The following is a 19,228-nucleotide window of genomic DNA, read 5'->3' on the forward strand; positions in this document are numbered from 1 at the left end:
TTTATTTTGCTATCCTTACTTACATAAATTAACTATTTTGTCCTGCACCCAGTGTTGGGAAGGTTACTTTGGAAATGTAATAGGTTACAGATTACAAGTTACCCTATTTAAAATGTAATAGTAGTGTAACTTTTTTAATTACTTTAATAAAGTAATGTAACTAATTACTTTTGAGTACATTTTGATTACTTTTACAAATTTCTAATGAATGTTAATTTGCAACTGTAAATCATCTTCAACCATTTTACACCATGCAGGTTTAACCTTACAGTAGTGCTCAATACTGTCAGACTTTCACCATCCTTCATCACTTAAATTAAGATGATCACATTTGAACACATCCACCACACAATCAGACTTTACTTAGAGATTGATCTGAAGTTCAAAGCAGATTTAAAATCAAAAGAAATAGTTTATAGATACTGTTTTTGAAACCAAATCTTTGCATAACTACAGGCATCTAACTGCATCTAACAATGGTTTGGGGAAAAATAGTTAATAAAAAAATAAAAGCATATACATCAACTCAAATACGGTTGTCTAATAAGCATGTGTCCTATTTTGTGTACTAAACTCCTGAAACATTGGTGTCTTTTTGAAACACTGCTGTCTCTTTGTATATGATATGATGATAGTTTCTCAAAATAAGTAAAAAATGCTCATGAAGTGACTGTTCTAGAGATTAATTTCCATGAGGGGCGGACTGGGGAAAAAAATAGGCTGGGAAATCTCACACTCATACACCCACAACCCATTCTGAAACATGGACAACCCTATTTTTTTTTTGGACCTGACATGAAAAAGATTTGAATCCTTAGGTTGGGGACATGCAACATAATTAAGAGTTCTCTCCTGAACTGCACCTTCACTTCCATTATCCACCCATCTCTCTCATGACTTTAATACTGAAGATTTTTATTTGACTTTTACCATGTTTTGTGACTTTTACCATGTTTGTAAGTGCAATTTTGTTTTTTTGGCAAATGAATTACCACTTGTATTTATTTTTACTACAAATTCCATAATTAAACCACGGTTAGTGCCATACCATAGGCTTTATTAATTTTCCTAAGGGTTGTGTTTTTGTATCCACTAGCTCCCCCTAAACCTATGATAAAATATGATGATTTGTCTGCTAACTTACTACTGTAACATTACAAAAGATAATAATGACGTCGTTTATACAGTATTTTGAGTGATTGCGAGCAATGTGCTGCTGCTGCTTGACTAAGTAAACAAAGACAAAACTACATTAGCATATTTACAGATGAAACTGACCTGCACCTGAAACCTGAACAGAAGTGTCGCTTCTCTGCTCCAGCTGTGCGCTTACACAGTTCACTCCGGTCTCTCTCTCTCGCATTGATTACTCGGAGTCTGATCCAAACCGTTCGGCGGAGAGCGCGCGAGCCCAACCATTGCCAGTCACGACTAACCGATTCATGATTTATTAGAAATTTAATTATCGAATGGCGGATTCGGAAATAATCGCTTTAGTATATTCGGCCTGCAATTATACAATAACAATATTAAAGTAGAAGGCCAAATCGTCTGCCAGGCCACCGGGAATAGTCCCGGTTCTCCCGATGTCCAGTCAGCGCGCCTGATTTCCACAGACACGCAGAACGTGCAGGATTCATTTTCAGTCTTTTTGCGGCTTAATATTCACAGACATCAGTCCATATTGGGTTTTGATTCAAGTGTACTGACCTACTTTTGATTTATTCGTCCAAAATGTGGCATATTGCGTCCGCGTTATAGGCTGAATTCCATTTTTATGACTGGATTCTACGAATGTGTTTTCCGCGTCTCGGAGATTATGGGCCATATGTCTTAGTGCAATTTGGGAAAGAAATAAGCTGTACGTGGATGTGTGTAAATATTCAAATGTAATCCTCTTTGTAATCGTTACAATTTTCATAAGTAACTGTAATTTAATTACTCATTTTTTCTTAGTAACTGTAACTGATTACTGTTACATTTATTTTGTAATTAAATTACGTAACACCGTTACATGTAACTAGTTACTCCCCAACACTGCCTGCACCCAATAGTAAATGCTATCTAAAAATATATCTGGTGTCTCAATAATTTTTGGTTTGACACTACGCACTGGAGTCCAAAAGATCTGAAAACAATACTAAAAATCTGGGATTCAAAACCAGATTTAAACCTGTAAATAAACTGAAATTTTAAGGATTTAAAAAAATGTAAACAAAGAAACAATACAGAAAGAAACAAAATGCATAAGAAATAGTATGCAGTATTTCTAAATCACCAATCAAATAAGAAAATATGAAATTCTTTGTACAGATAATAATACTACTACTACTAGTTATAACAACAACATCAACAATTAGTATTTTATTATTATTAAAATAATGTGTGTTAAATAAAAACAAACAAACAGATGAAAAAAAAATCCTCAGATGTCTGGTCTCAGATATTTGGACCCTACGGTATCAATAAACAGAAATCTTTATGTTTGCCACAAGGAAAAATACTCAATAATTAAACCTCAATTTCTGTCCTAATATTGAAGTAGTGCTTAATATGCATTGGGGGTTTTATTTCTCATGTCAGAATGTCACAATCATTAACCACATCCTTTAGCTGCAGGCAACTCACAAATCAACTCCAGAAGACATAGATCAGTGGGTTCCTTAAGGCTCTGCACAACCCAGCGAAGCTCAAATCTAAAGATAAATTGTGCTTCCATTATTTAGGCCGCATCCAGTTGAGAATTTTGATGAAAATGAAAGAAATTGTAAATTTTTTTCATAAAATAATCATGCCTCGCAAGAACTGAGAGAAAATTGGATTGTAATGATGTACCACAATCACACACCTTTGGCAAGATTTGTTGATCTCCTAACACTGTGTGTGTGTGTGTGTGTGTGTGTGTGTGTGTGTTGCAGCTGGCTCAGGATGAGGGAAGTCCAGTACGGGGTTTCGCTGTGGTGGAGTATGAGACGGCGGAGCAGGCTGAAGCCGTGCTGCTGGAGATGGACAGACAGCTGATCCAGGGTCAGGAGATACGTCTGTCTCTCTGTCCCCCAGGAACCTCTGGACGCAGCACTCTCGCTGCCCTCATCGCTGCTCAGGGAGTGGTGAGTGACGTGCACTCTCACAAGGGACCAGTGACATTCTCTTAATCGCCACATAGCAAGCAATGATAGTGTTTCTCACATATTCATCCATAAGCATTAACGCACACACGTGCATGTGTGAAACAGCAGTGGTGACGGTTTAATTACAGTATTCATACAAACCCTGCTGTTTCAGACATCTCCAGATCTCCGCTGTATTTCCGAGGTCTGAAATAAACCGCAGGGCTATTTTCATCATGCTGGACAGAGCCACATAAACCAGCAGCAGCCTGTCCTGAAGACACTGTCAGCGGTGTTGAGCATTAGCGGATATTCTCCAAAACACAGGTTTTGCTTCAGGACTCAGATTGTCTTAGTTTGAGAATTTGTTTTTCTAAACGTATCATTAATTATTTGGTTTTATGCCCTTGGCGTACAATAATTCACTATATAATACACATTGTGGTCGACACAAACCATGTTTATTCTTGCTGCAGGTGAATCTGTGTTTAATGGAGTCTGGTTCTCACATTTTTGTGTATCCTTCAGAAAGATAAAGTTAAGTGTATTATTTAGCTCGCTGTTCATTATAGAGAGTTTATGATTAAGACTCGACTTAAGCTCTGAATTCCCTCAGTGGACTTTTTAATAAAGTTTTGAAATATATTCATATCTTGTGTTACATGATATTTAATATATACATTACCATTCAAATGTTTGGGTTCAATGCAGCATTTATTTGATAATAAGATCAAAGTAAAATTGTGAAATATTATCACAACTTAAATGCTGTCTTCTATTTTAATATAATAAAATGTCATTTATTCCTTTGATGGCAAAATCCATTCTTCGGTCTTCAGCCTCACGTGATCCATAAAAAATCATTTTAGTATGCATTTTTTCTTTTTTATCAAGAAACATTTCTTACTGTTATCAGTGTTGAAAACATTTTTTGTATTTTATTTTTTGTGGAAACCATGAGGCTTTTTCAGGATGAAATATAATTTAATATCAAAAGTCTTTACAATCACTGTATGCATCCCTGCTAAATAAAATTTTTAATTTTATTATTAAAATGTTATTATTAAAACTATATACAACACAAAATATGGTAATACTAATTTTGTTTGGTTACATTTTATTATTTGCATTTAGTATAATTTTTTATTCTGTTTATGTGACAAGCTTATTCACAGAAAATGACAGAATTTGACTTTCTCTTCTGTTAGGTACAACTCAATATACATCCCAGCCTTCACACACACACACACACACACACACACACACACACACACACACACACACACACACACACACAGAGTAATGTTCTTTCATATCTCAAATAGTGGTTCTCATTGATGTTTTGTTAATTCATTTCTTTTCAAATTCGAGACTTAATTCTGTAGACAGATGCAGTATATTGTTGCCATAGCAGGATGTTACATCTATACATATATATATAATTGATTTCATTGTTCAACATTCAGCTTTTTGTTTATGGAGGACAATAAAATATCTTACTACCATTTCTTAAAGGTCTTTTAAATGTAGAATATGTTTATAGACCATATGAAATAATTTCATGGACAGATATGTTCCTTCTTGTTTTGGCATTTGTCTTATTAAAACAGGAAAATGGAGCAGGAAATATTGAAGAGCTAATCTCTTTTTTTAAATTGCCATCAATTCAAATGTACATGCTTATTGGTAATTTTGTCCATTTTTAGGAGAACGAGAGCATATATATTAAAACCTCAAAGCTGACAGACATGAACTGAAAGCCACAAAAGTGCAATTTTATTTTCATGGGGTGCAGTGCTTTATGTCTCCACTGCTCTTGCTCTCTCTCTCTCTCTCTCTCTCTCTCTCTCTTACTTACCCTTTTTCCAACTGAAAGTATCAAGCCAAATAGAGCAAATGCAAGCTGACATTTCTCAGGAAGTCCACCCCTCCGAGCTTCTCTGTCTGTATCTGAGACACACCTACCCACTCATCCACAGACTGTGAGAGCACAAGCTTTCCCCTTAGTCTGACGGCCGTTCCACTTGTGTGTAGTCATGTAATTTTAGCACTGCTTGGGGACTGGCAGATGTCTGCACTTGTCTTCTTACTGGTTAGAACCCATATCAGCTCATACGCATACAGAGGTGGGTAGAGTACCCAAAAACTGTACTCAAGTAAAAGTAAAAGTACTTCTGGAAATATTTACTCAAGTAAAAGTAAAAGTACTAGTCTTGAATAGTTACTTGAGTAAGAGTAAAAGAGTATCGGATAAAAAATCTACTCAAGTAGTTAGTTACTAGTTACTTTGGGTCATATATACTGAGCCTATTTTTATTTAGATATATAGATAAAATGTATGTAATGTATGTGTGCGTGTATAAATGTATATATTTCATCAGCCTTTACTCCAATTTATGTAATTTATTATAAAACCCTGTCTGTTTACTTAAGTAACAGATATAGGTGTCATGCCATAACATATTTTTAATACGACTGACTTTATATTAAATGTGAATTTAACATTGAAAGTTAATGTGATATAAATATTGCTACTAATCTTTCATTGTTCAGAAAGAGAGCAAATAACATTTACATTATTAAAGATAGTTTTCACTGACAGTCTAGATTTCAATCACTCTCAGAAACTCCCATTAAAATCACTGAAACTGTTAACACTGTGAAATCAATATCTTAATTAAAGATTCGTACACACATCTGCACTTTGTTGTTCCTGCAAGAGAATTCGCCAGAAAGAGGTATTCAGCCAGTGAGCGAGTGAAGGAAGAACCGGAATTTTAGCGATGACTCATCTGAACACCTCTGATTGGCCAATGCTTTAATAAGCTCAAAAGAATCATGTGTGATTGGTTATAATGCGCAGCGCTGTATAAACGCATCTATCTCTGGCTCAGCGCCAGCAAGCAATCACAGATCTGAATTTAGCAGCTGATAATATGACTCGCTGAACGTACTTGCACCAGTGTGATTGTATTAAAATTAATAAAATCTTAATTGGCTATTTTTTGTCTTTTGGAAGCTGCATTCAACTTGACTCCCCTCTGTTATAAGCCACACACGTACAACAAACTAATGTCACAGTGGTATCGTGTAATCGAATGTAGCCCAAGTTATTACCTGTTAAACAGTAGACAGCACACGCGGTGTTCATCTAATAAGGATCTCCATCGCTAGCAAATAATAACCTTTGCAGATTTCAATTCAGTGCAGTTCCAGCCACGTTTTCAACGTTCTTTCTGTTCTTAAACGTTACAACTCCGAGTGAACCACTTCAGACGCTCAGCGCGTGCGGCAGGGAACTGAACGACTCATTCAAACTGATTCATGAACCAATTCACTCGTTTACCAATTGGTTTGATCAAGCCTTTGAACAGAATTGACTCAAAAGAATGAATCATTCGCGAATGGGCATCGCTCATTGCCCAGAGAAAAGTAGACGGCGCGTTTGGAATAAACTGAAGCATTATAACATTTATTGCATTAAGATAAAGTAACGAGAGGAGCGTCGCCCACAGTAACGGAGTAAAAGTACAGATTTTTCCCCAAAAATTCACTCAAGTAAGAGTATAAAGTACCCATCTTTAAATATACTCCGAAAAGTATTCGTTACCCCAAAAAATTACTCAAGTAAATGTAACGAAGTAAATGTAACTCGTTACTACCCACCTCTGTACGCATACTGTCCAGATATGTGCCTACTGGTTCATTTAATCAATCATTTTCAATGCTGTGCCTCAGATCTGTTCATTGTCACATGAACGTGGATCGAAATAGTTTGTTTAGGGTTCTAATCGTCAGGGAACTTTAAAAAAACCACCCCCAGAAAATTGGAAACTTAAGTTTAGTTGCTGCCTGAGGATGTGTAAGTAAAATCAAAGTGGTGCCAAGGTTACACTGACTGCTTGAACACTTGGAATTTATTTTAAAAAGAAAATGAGGTGGAAACTGACAAGGCGGGAAAAAATTATTATAGAAATCAAAGTCAAATTGTTTTAAACAAAGATGTATGTTATTAGGAAAATTTTCTTTTAACATATGTAGATTTAATTAATGTTATTTTAGTCGTTTGTTCTTGTTTATTACTTTTTACATTGAAGTTATTAAAAATAATTTATGATTCATTTATGTATTATGATTATTCATATATTACTTATAATTAATTTATTATATATTTAATATATAAATATTTGTTATAAATTATAATTCAAAAAATATAATTTTAAAACTATAACTACAATAAAATAAATTATTTATTTTTATTTAAAATGTTTCTGGTCCCATTTTTATTAATGCCTGTATTTTCATTGCATTTATACTTTTTAAAATATTGGGTAGAAAAAAAAAAAAAACAAACAAAAAAATCATATTACTGTACTTATATTCCCTAGTCATTTTCATTCTTAATTAAAATGTATTACAAGCTTCTGTTACTTTTACTGTTGATTTTATCATTGTGTCCTATTTTTCATTTAAATGCGGAACATTTAGAGCTTTTCTAGTGCTGCGGTACAGTTATCACTTGACATTTTCCTGTAATGATGTTGCAAACCACTTATTATGCAGAACATTTCATGTAACATTTAATGTTTTTACTTATATTCATGATTTAGTGTTAATCCAGATGACACGTGATGACACATCATTGTCTGTATTAGTGCATCCCTAATTATTTTATATTACTTCATATTAAATACCTCTAAGCAAAGATTTGGTGCTTTATCTCTCGTTTCAGATATATATACAGTCACTTATTTGACAAAACTCCCCTGCTTTATTTAAAGTGCAACCACCAGAAGTTTCAGTTTTTGTAGATTGAATCAATCGCCTCATGCTATAGAGTTTCTCAGCTGTAGTTTGGAAGCACATATCAGGAGCACAGCTCTCTGCTAATCCATCTCTGAAGCTCTGGGCAGGTGTCATAATGGGACACGGCCCTGGTTTTTTCATTCTCATGAATAGACAGGCCAACTGTCACTCCTGTCCCTCTCCTCAAATACTTCACCCATCTGCTGCTTCATCCAGGGCCATCACCACTACCTCCACGTTCTCCTGATTCTTAAATTATTGCGTCTATGTCCCCTCATTCCCGAATATGTGGTTACACCCTTGGCTTCACCCATTCCAGTGTGAAAGCAGCACAGTGTGTGTATGTGCACAAGTGGAGATGTCTGTGTGGGTCGGGGAGTGGTAGTCAGCAGATGGAGTTGGAGTGTGGTTGGGATAGATCCACACCTCTAGCAGACATCAGAGATCTAATCAGGGGTTCCGCATGTCTGCAAGCATCTCCCCCATGCCAACACACATGCTCACTCACCGCTGGGACATAAACATCCCAGATAAACATTTGACAAGACATCAAGGAAGCTCTGCAAAAAAAGCTTAACCCTATAAGGTCTACTGTATCATATCTCATTTCTAAGATTTCTAAATGATCATTTTTGCTTTAAAAAACTGCGCAACCTGTACACAACCTATTAGAAGCATTCTGTCATGTGATATAATTCCTAAATTAAATTCTTAACCCCCACCCCATCATCTTACTGAGACATATTATTGGCAGACATACTGATTTACATTATAAGCTAACATAATTTAAAATTGAATATGAATATTATGAATATTAGCAAGTGCAACAAATTGCATATTTTTGCTTAGTGCATTTTTTTTTTTAATATTTTTTTTTTTCCGGCTTTACAGGGTTAATCTGTTTTGTCTTGTTTTTACAAGTTAAATTGATTTTATACTTAAATTGTAAACATCCTGAACAATTATTTAGTAAACATCATTTACTTGATGTGCAATAAATAGATATTTCAGAAGAAGATTTTTTGGGGGAAAAAAGTTTAAAAGGGTCAATTGACGTTGATAAAAATAACATTATTTTGTGTATTTGGTATAAAGCAATGTGTTTAAGGTTTAAGGTTAAAAAAAACAACATTATTTTCCTCATACTGTACATTATTGTTTTTTCTCTATGCCCCGCCTTTCTGAAACGCGTCGATTTTTACAAAGCTCTTCATTCTGAAAAGTGTGGTGTGCTCTGATTGGCCAGCTATACAGTGCATTGTGATTGGTCAAATACCCCAAGCATGTGACGGAAATGTTACGCCCCTTACCACAGCGGTTCCCAATCCCAGTCCTCGCACCCCACTGCTCTGCATATTTTGCATGTCTCTCTTAGTTAACACACCTGATTATTATAACCAGCTCATTAGAAGAGAGCTACGTGTATGAACTCCATTCCGATTGATATGACCACTGTACACTGCACCGTGTTCATTGCGCCCTACTCCCTGAGCAGGGGAAATCCTTTGAAGTTTACTTCACTTCCGAACATTCATTCATGGATTTGTGCTGCGCTGCTGCCTGCAGCGTCTTCACACACAAACGAGTGTGGCATCATATACCTATGTAAATAAATACAATTTAAATTCAGGTCTCGTACACTTTAATGCCCTTTGAATGGAACATAGACACTCGTTTTGAACTGGAAACATGGTGTAATATCCAGTGATGTCCACTTCGCTGGGCACTTAAGGTCGACTAGAACAAACGTCATACATGATAAGAGGACTGGGATTGGGAAACGCTGCCTTACCATAATGTGATGCCGTGTCCCAGCGTGACAAGACAAAAACAATATAATTAATTATAAATGAGGCATTTGTTGCATCCAGTGGGGACATAATTACTGATTATAATGACTTATACTGTCTTTTTACGCATTGCGTTGCTTATCACTCCGCGTTAACATAAAACCATGTCTGCATTTGGGATCGGAGAAACAACAAACAAAAAAACGCTATATACTGCTTAAAACTCATGTTTGAATCATCAGTGGAAAAAAATTTAAATATGTAAATGTACTTCGTACTTACAGGCTGTGAGTCAGAAACACCAGACTGTCCTTGCAAAGTTATTACTGCCCCACTTTATAGAAACAGACACCGGCATTATAGGCTACTCTCACAGGAAACAGTTCTCGTCTTCCATAAAATGCGCTGCACACATCTGAATATTTGGGTTGAACTGTTCTGGAACAGTGTAGTAAATGCAACTCATCCACTGATTTCTAGTGTCTTCTTTTGGAAGGTCAAACCAAGTTACTTCGCTTTCACAACAAAACACAGCGTCTCCAAAACATAGCGCTCCACTTTCTTTGCATGCACATTTGGGTGGCGTTATACAAATCTTCCCACAAAGTGACGTAGACATGTGGGGGTGTGTTTAAATGAGGGGCGTTTTAGGAGGGGCGTGGACAAGTCTCAACTTTCATAAAGAATATCTCTTTAGATTTGAGACTTTAGTCTTTGCAACTTTACAGATCTTCTTCATGCACCAAGAGCTTGTAACACCCCAAAGAGAAAGGAAAAATTTGAATCGCATCATATGACCTCTTTAATACCTTTTTAACCCAGATTAAATTTCTAAAGGTTTTCATAAATCTAACTAACTTATGTGAGGTTTAAGCCTTGTGTAGAAAAGGTATTTGCCAATGGGGTAAGTCTTACGTTCTTCTATGGAGCATTAAAAAAGAAACATTGAATATGGACTGAAGCTTTTAAGCTTCAGCGATGAGGCAAAAGCTACAGAAATTTATCATGAAAAAATATATTATACTACATTCCAAAAGATCTGGGTTAGATGTAAAGATTTACCAAAGATATGAGTAAAAACTTGAGTCTGTTAACATGAAATTACTTTCAATTGATAATACACAAGTTGTATGGAATGTGTTTGTATTTAATTTAATTTTTTTTAGCTTGATCACACCAGTTGCAATTCACTTTCATTATACTGAAAATATTGCCTGGATAAAAAAAATAAAATAAAATAAAGTTAAAAAAAATGTTTAAGATATTTCTTAATATATGCAGTCTTGATTCCCAAGTAAATTATTTAAATTAGATATAGATTTATTTTTGTATAATAAATGAATGAATTAATGTTTTTATCTTTGTCATGTGTTTGCTCCTTCAGATGTTGAGCAATAAGAAAGGTTTACTGCCTGAACCCAATCTGGCCCAGTTCCTCAACAGTATGACCAATCCTGCTGCTCTCCAGGTCCTTATGAGACCTTACCCTACCGCCAAACGAGGAGGTAACGCTCTCTCTCACTCTGTGCCTGTCTTAAATATCTCTTCACTCAGTATGCAAATAATTTATTGAATATTCATGATAACACATTTAAGTACTTTTCCAGACAGACCAAAAATGTGTCCCGCAGGCATTGTAGATTCTGAGATGAAATATCTCTCATTCTGCTAGTGTGTGTGTGTGTGTGTTCACTGTGTAACGGTGATCAGCATCACTGTAGATTCTCAGCAGATTGTTCTCTTGATGAAAGCCTAATCATATATTAAAATGAACTTTTCATTGGGTGGGAGAATAAATGAGCTGAGGAAGAAGTGAAGGCCGGAGCTTGAAGAGAACACACAATTACTACACTAAATATAGCACATGATTAAATGTTAAACTTCTCTACCTATTTCGAAGCAACTTGCCATTAGTGCTGAAGAAGGAATTTTGGAATGATGAAAATCATGGGCCACCAATATCAACCACATCATTTCTGCTGTCCGTCTCTCCTATTTTCTTTTTTACATTATTTACTTTTATGTTTGCCTCTCATTTTCTTTATCTAATGGTTTTTCATCAGGAAAGTTTGGTCGACCTCACAATCTGCCCTTCCTGCATCCACCATTGACTGCAGCGCTGCTACAGTTAGGAAAAGCACAGCAGGTACACGTTTTCTCTTTTTGTCACTCGCAAGCCTGACTTAAAGGGGTAGTTCAACTGACAATGAAAATTTTGGAATCATTTACTCACCCTCAAGTCATTCCAAATCTATATACACTTCTTTGGGATGTTGAACACAAAACAAGTTGACCAAACAGTGGACGCTAACCATTGATTTCAATAGTATGGGGGGAAAAATTCTATGCAAGTCAATGGCTATGATAAACTGTTTGTTTGCCAACATTCTTGCCAACAAAATATCTTCTTTTGTGTTCAGCAGATGAAAGATACTCATATAGGTTTAGAACAAGTACAGAGTGAGTAAATGATGGGAGAATTTTCAATTTCGGGTGAATGAGTGAACTATCCCTTTAAGGAAGCTTCATTTCTAAAAGTTTCCAAAGCCAAAGGTGCTCATAGTTCTAAAAAAGGTTATAGCACAGCAAAGATGAAAACTTTAGAAGGAAATATGTTTTAGAATAGGCTGCTGCCTCATAGATTAATAGAAAAGAATACTGAAGCGTGTTTAACAATCACTCTTTCTCTCCTGCAGAGTGCCATCCTAGGAAACGGTCTTGTTCTTCAGAATCTACTTCACATGCAGATGGCCCAACAACAGCTCTTACAGATCAAAGACAAGCAGATCACTAATGTGAGGGTCTGTGTGTGTGTTCACACGTCTCAAACGTACCAGTAACAAAGAAATACATTATCACATTTTACTTTCCTGCATGATATTCAACAACAGCCTGAAATTGTGTTCATATTTCTTTTTTGCGAAGACATTATTGGTCTGCATTAAATTCTATTGTAAATAATGAGAAAACTGCAGCTTTTGTTCAGAAAAGCATCATTTATTTTATATAGCAGTATTAGAACCATACATCTAACTGGCATTTTTAATGCAAATTTTTCGATTCTGGTTAAAGAATAATAATGCCATCCAAAGGAAAATTTAAGTGAAAAAAAAAGGAATTCATGCAATAATAATGGACATAAATCTTCTTTTATGCATGTGTATGTTTTTTTTGTAGCTATAATCTCATCTGTGTATACTTCATCTTTCACTCGCCACATGACCCTATTATAGCCTGTCTGCTCTCTTTTCTCCGTCATCACTCTTTCATTTCCCTTCAGGTCCCAGGAATTTTGGGCGACCCTTCTCGGCTGCTCCTGCAAAAAGTTCTGGGTCTTCGAACTCAGGCACCGGTTCCTCTGGGGAAGGGGCTGCTGGGAGATTCTCCCACAGGTGAGAGCTTCATGTTGAGCGGTCAAGCTCGCAAACCTCAGGCCTGGTCCAGAGGTCGCATTCGCTACCGCAGGGAAAGACATTTGCAATGCAAATCCTCAAACAGTTTGAAAGCCCCATTATAAGCAGTTCGAGGCAGCTGCTTCAATCAGTATTTCTTCCTTTGTGCTTTCATACAGACATGTGTCTGTTTGTGTGTGCAAAGTCTGGTATTGGCTTTCATCAAAGCATTGAAGACCTTTGAAGAGTATGCCTTTGTGCAGGGTCATTTCTATTTAAATATCAGTGCCATGCAGGTGTTACTGTTAGATATTGTTACTGTTAGGTAGATATTGAAATACTAAACTATGGTTTTCCAGAGTATGCACTATATGCATTGAGTATGGAGGCTTTTTTTTTACTGCAGTAGTTTAACAAAGTTCTCTGGTTTGTAGAGTTGGGCCAAGACTCTTCTTCGGTCACGTCCCAGAGTGGAAACTCTGGGGCTGGAATGATGTCACATGTACCTGGACGTTCACACACAAGTTCCATTGCAGAGCAGAATGGAGTCACTGCGACATGCCTGGCTCCAGAGAAACAGCCTGCACCTCCAGGAACCACAGGAGGCTCTATAAGCTCCCAAACACAACTGCAAAACTTCCTTCCTGGAATTAATGCACCAAGCCTGGGACATTTGCTAGGGGGTACAACGCACAAAGCTCCAGCCAACCACCACAGTTCAAGCATGCAGACTAATACTTCCATTACAGTAAGCCTGGTTTTATTTTTTATTTTTTATTTTTCGAATTTCTTACCTCAAGGCAAAAATGAGGAAATCTGAGACATTTCAGAGCTTACATTTTAAAGGAATAATTAACTAAGACTTGATTTTGCCATCATTTACTCACATTTGTCATTTTAACCCCTTTGACTTTCTCTTTTCTAAAGAACACAAAAGAAAAAAAACATTGATGAATGTTTATGCTGCTCTTTTCCATACAGTGAAAACATATACTGATCAGGGGCTGTCAAGCTCAAGCTGAATCTTAAAGGGGTGGTTCACCCAAAAATGAAAATCTATCATTAAATACTCACCTTCATGTCGTTCCAAACCTGTAAGACCTTCGTTCATCTTCATAACACAAGTTAAGATATTTTTTGGTGAAATCTGAGAGCTTTCTGACCCTGCATAGACAGCAATGCAACTGAAACGTTTTATTGCCCAGAAAGGTACAGTATTAAGGACATTGTTAAAATAGTCCATGTGACATCAGTGGTTGAACCATAATTTTATGAATCTGTCAGAATACTTTTTGGCCTTCAATGTGGTAGTTTTGTTGCTGTCTATGGAGAGTCAGAGAGCTCTCAGATTTCATTAAAAAAATCGTAATTTGTGTTCAGAAGATGAACGAAGATCTTACGGGTTTGGAATGATGAGTATAGAAAATTCATATTTTATAGTTAAATATATTCATTAACATTCAGAGGTTTGAGGTCAGTACTTTTTAATATTTTTATTCATTAAGAGGCATTAAATAAATTTATAATTAATTAATTTTTTATTTCTAAATAAATGTGCGTTTAAACTTCCTATTCACCAAAGAATCCTTAAATCTCCTTAAATGTATCAGGATTTCAACCAAATATTAAGCAGCAAAACTGTTGTTAACATTGATAGTAATAGGAAATATTAACTGAACATTAAATTAGCACATTATAAGGATTTTGTAAGGATCATGAGACACAGTTAAACAGTTTTTAATTCAAAAACAGTATTAAATTGTAACAATATTTCACAATATTACTGTTTTTGCTGTGTTTTTTTATTGAATAAACACAGCATTGGTGAGTATAAGAGACTTTCAAAAACATTCTTATTGACCTCAAACTTTAAAACAATATATATTTTTATGTTTTTATAATGTCAACATTCTAAAATATACATACTATACAATATATACTTATTATTGTTATATAAAAATAACAGCAAGGGCAGTACCAGCCCTTTTTTTTACACTTTGAACACCAAACACAGAAAAGTTCACACTCGCTTATACGTTTGATTCTGTCTGAAGTGCTTCTGTCGAACTCCTGGAACTCCATTTCCTCTGTTCTGTGGAGGTGTCTTTATTCAGACACACGCACTCAAAAGCCTAGTAAAGTTCAGTACAGACTCTGACAGAGCTCTGAGCCCTAATGACAGACCACTAGTGCTCTAGGCTCTGATTACTTACTGCATTACCCTACACAGGCTAATGGAGGGCTCTGCCTTCTGTGTGACTGTATTAGAGATGAATGCCAGTGATTGTGCCAGTACTTTTCAATGGCCTCCTTGCTCTTGGATTGCTGTTTATTTGTGAAATCTGTGAAAGAAAAACCAAAGATGCTTTAAAAGAGTGTCTGTGGAGAAGAAAAAAAAGGTGTTTTGAAGAATGTCTGAGCTGATCTTTTCTATTAAAATGGACAGTGACTAAAGTGACTAAAGACTCTAAAGACTTGGAATCTAACTCATGTAATGTATTTTTTAATTTCTGACAGCGTGAAACACCATCTACTTTTGATATTTGGAAAATATTAGTTAGTTTTTATTTTATTTCAAATAGTGTACTTGTACTTATTGTACTTATTGTGCAGCTCTTTGGTCGGCCTGTGGCTGTAATTAAATGTGTTCTAGAAATAAACAGAACTTATTTTGTGCTCAGTGAAAGAAATAAAGTCATATGGATTGGAAATGATTTGAGGATCCCACTCTACATTATTTCATGCTAGATGCTCAGCTTTTCTAAAAATACATCACAATGCATAAGTTAAATATATTGAAAAAGATGCTTCATGATACCTTTATAGCTGTATGTTAAAGATACCATAAAATGTTGTCTATATATGAGTAACTAAGATTAGCAGCTGCAGTGCTGTAGTATATTGTGTAATCTCACCTTGTCTCTCTCACTTTCTTTATCTCTGTCTATAGAGTCAGTCCAGTTGTCAGACGTCTCTGTTGGGAGACCCCCCTAAAGAAGTGAAGTTGCCTTCCAACCCATATCTAAACCTGGCTAGTGTGCTTCCTGGAGTGGTACTACAAGGTACGTGCACAATCAGAACGGCACCCACTGAAGATGACTCACTTCTGCATGACATCTCTTCTCTGTCAGCTCTTTATTTTCAATGATAATATTTACAGTGTATGACTGCCTTGTCTCTCCATGCTCAAGGCCACAGCCAGACTGGCTGCAGCCCACACCGGCAGAGAAGATAAAGTGTGTGTGTGTGAGAGATGTTCTAAATGGGTGTCCCAGAGCAGGCCCTGATTTACATCATCTATGTGTTTCTCCTGCAGCACCCTGCAACAGTAAACCTCAGACTGTGCAGGCGCACACTGGGACATACAGCGCAGTCCTGCCACCTGCCACCCACCCACCCAGTCAATACAGCGCAGAGACCACTCCTGCAGAATACACTCACCAATACACTCAGCAATACACACAGGTAACTACAACATCTGAAAAAAAAATTATATATATGTATGCATGTATATATATATATATATATATATATATATATATATATATATATACACACACACACACACACACGATCATTTTTAATTGTTTAAAAAAAAAATACTTTATGCTCACAAAGGCTGCATTAATTTCTTCAGAAATACAATAAAAACATTAATATTGTTAAATATGTTTATAATATAAAATAACTAACTATTTTCTGTTTGAAGTGTAATTTGTTCCTGAGAAGGCAAAGCTGAATTTTTTTAGCGGTCATAACTCTAGTTTTCTGTGTCACACGATCCTTCAGAAATAATTATAATATGCTGTATAATATTATAATAGTATAATATTTTTTTTATTATTATCAATGTTGAAAACGGTGAAAACTGCCTGATGTATTAGTGAAAACCTTGATGTACTACGATTCAACACTTTTAATGTAAGAAAAAAGAATGTTTAATTTAGCAAGGATGCATTCAGTTTATTCACACATGACAGTAAATTTACATTTGTAATGTTACAAAAAATATTTTCTTTGGAACTTTCTATTCATCAGTGAAAAAAAATTATTTATGATTTTGATAGATAGATAGATAGATCGATCAGTCTCGCTCTTAGCCCTCTCTCCCAGGTCTTTTCTCTCCCCTTTATATCCCCCACAATTCCTCTTTCTAACACAACCTTTTACTGAGCCATAGACTTGACAGTGAAAGCCAGAGAGAGAGTGAGAAGCATGAGAAAGAAAACAATTCCACCATATGCTCAGCTGCACAATAGAGATAGATGGGTCTATACGGAATAAAGAAAATGAATGCTAAAAACAGAAAAAAGAGTTCTATCAGAATGGAGCTGTAGTGCACCACCGTGTCCTTACCAGAGTCAGCAAATGATAAAAGTTACTTCTTCCATTTGAATCAGAACTGACAGAGCTTTTTGTTGATTGCTTGGTTTATATTTCTTCACTGTTATGTTCTGTAAACCTCACACCAAAAGTCCCGCTTCACATTAAGCATCAGATGTCTTAAAAATACCAGAATAAATTTTCCGGTAAATGCACAAACGTGCTATTCACCCAAGCGATGGTGTTCTGTCTTTTTACAGATAAAAAAAACATTCACACATCAGTAACAAAATACTCTGTGAGGTCAGTCAATGGAATTTACCTTTAAAATCTGACAGCATGTTTTAAACTTCTGAGTGTCTGGCATAAGGGGATGATTAAACAAAACGTGTTTTTGCCCATGAGATGCATAATAGATACCATTAGTACTACAGTTACTATAATAAGCAATAGTAAATGCAGAGCCGCAATGGTGATGAATGGAAAAGAAGGCAAGTCTTGAGTGCAAGGTGGCTGGATGTTCGTCTAGTGCATGTTTACATAGAAAAACAATTAAAAGCATTGGCGCTTACTGACTTCTTACATCAGTACATTCTGCCCCAGTAATCCTATTCCTTGTTCACCCATGGTATAAGACAGGTGATTTACTGGTAAAGTTGCAACTTCTCATACCAGAAAATTGTTAGAACTGATTTACCGGTATTTTTGAAAAAGTCCTCTTCATGCATGATCTCTTATGCACCGGTAATTTACCAGTAAAGACTGTATGTGTGAATGGAGCTAATGACAGTCACTCAGCTGGCCTAAAACCCCCTGAAGTATGTGATTTAAATGCTATCTGGGCATAGAAGTTTTGAGCCAATCACCCGGGCCATAAATGCAATGTTACTAATTACTCAGGAAGATGACATCATGTCAATGCTGATTAGCCGATAACACCACATGGCACACAAACTGTGAACGGCGGCAGAATAGGTGCCCGACAAAAGCCCTACCCAAGACCTCTCTACAATAATATCCTGCCACTTTGCACTGTGCTGTCAAAAAACGTCAAATGAAATAGAAATGGGAATATAAAGATTTCAGCAGACGCAGAAGAGAGGAAAATGTGCTCCAGGAGAGTATGAGAGGGAAGGAGAAGGAGTTGCAGTCCACCCACAGTCTCTCAGATTCCTGCCAGTGTCTTTAGGGTGATCCTCTACTCACTCCCTGGCAGAGAGTTTGGAGGGGAAGGAAATTTAGCAGGATTAAATGGTTTAAATGTGGGTCTCCCTCTCATTACTGCTGGCGTTCCTATGACAATACGAGAAGGAGTGGGTGAGAGTTGGAGGGAGAGAAGGGGGAGCGAGAGATGCAGAGGGGGAAGGCAGGAGGGAAGAGGAAGATTGGCTGCAAGTTGTCTGTCCCATCTGGTCGCACACTCCCACACACTCCACCAGCTTTAGTGAAATGAGACAGTGAGCTTTCACGCTGTAGGCGTCCAGAGAGAAAGAGAGCAAGGAATGGTGAAAGGAGTGATGGGAAGGAGATGAGAAGCAAGAAATGTATTAAAGGTATGGTAGAAGAGAAAGCTAGCCAAAAGTATTAGGCCACAAGGTTAGACAGATGGAGAGAAAAAAAGAGGAAACAGCTGGAGATCTAGCCTTACAGGCACCTGGATGCAAAGAGGTACATTGTATTCAGTGTGGAATCACATAATGAGACAATCGTCATTAAAGGCTGATAAAATATTGAAAAACCACTAGAACATTGTTATATATTTTGCTGACTTGTGTACTTACATTATCCCAAATGTTTAGAAGAATGT

The 19,228-nt window shown here is 36.3% G+C and overlaps 1 protein-coding gene and 1 long non-coding RNA gene across 2 annotated transcripts in view; one reads left to right on the top strand and one right to left on the bottom strand.

Moving 5' to 3' along the window:
* LOC132161174 (uncharacterized) overlaps positions 1 to 19,228 on the bottom strand; it is a 410,674-nt gene that overhangs the window by 254,684 nt on the left and 136,762 nt on the right. The gene's annotated exons all lie outside the window — the stretch shown is intronic.
* raver2 (ribonucleoprotein, PTB-binding 2) overlaps positions 1 to 19,228 on the top strand; it is a 74,478-nt gene that overhangs the window by 48,737 nt on the left and 6,513 nt on the right. The window contains exons 4-11 of the mRNA XM_059571011.1: positions 2,919 to 3,110; positions 11,091 to 11,211; positions 11,770 to 11,852; positions 12,403 to 12,501; positions 12,987 to 13,098; positions 13,533 to 13,846; positions 16,049 to 16,160; positions 16,415 to 16,563. Coding sequence (XP_059426994.1) covers positions 2,919 to 3,110; positions 11,091 to 11,211; positions 11,770 to 11,852; positions 12,403 to 12,501; positions 12,987 to 13,098; positions 13,533 to 13,846; positions 16,049 to 16,160; positions 16,415 to 16,563 — 1,182 coding nt within the window. The remainder of the gene's footprint in view (positions 1 to 2,918; positions 3,111 to 11,090; positions 11,212 to 11,769; positions 11,853 to 12,402; positions 12,502 to 12,986; positions 13,099 to 13,532; positions 13,847 to 16,048; positions 16,161 to 16,414; positions 16,564 to 19,228) is intronic.

Source organism: Carassius carassius, chromosome 17, assembly GCF_963082965.1.
Source record: "Carassius carassius chromosome 17, fCarCar2.1, whole genome shotgun sequence".
Taxonomy (NCBI): Eukaryota; Metazoa; Chordata; class Actinopteri; order Cypriniformes; family Cyprinidae; genus Carassius; species Carassius carassius.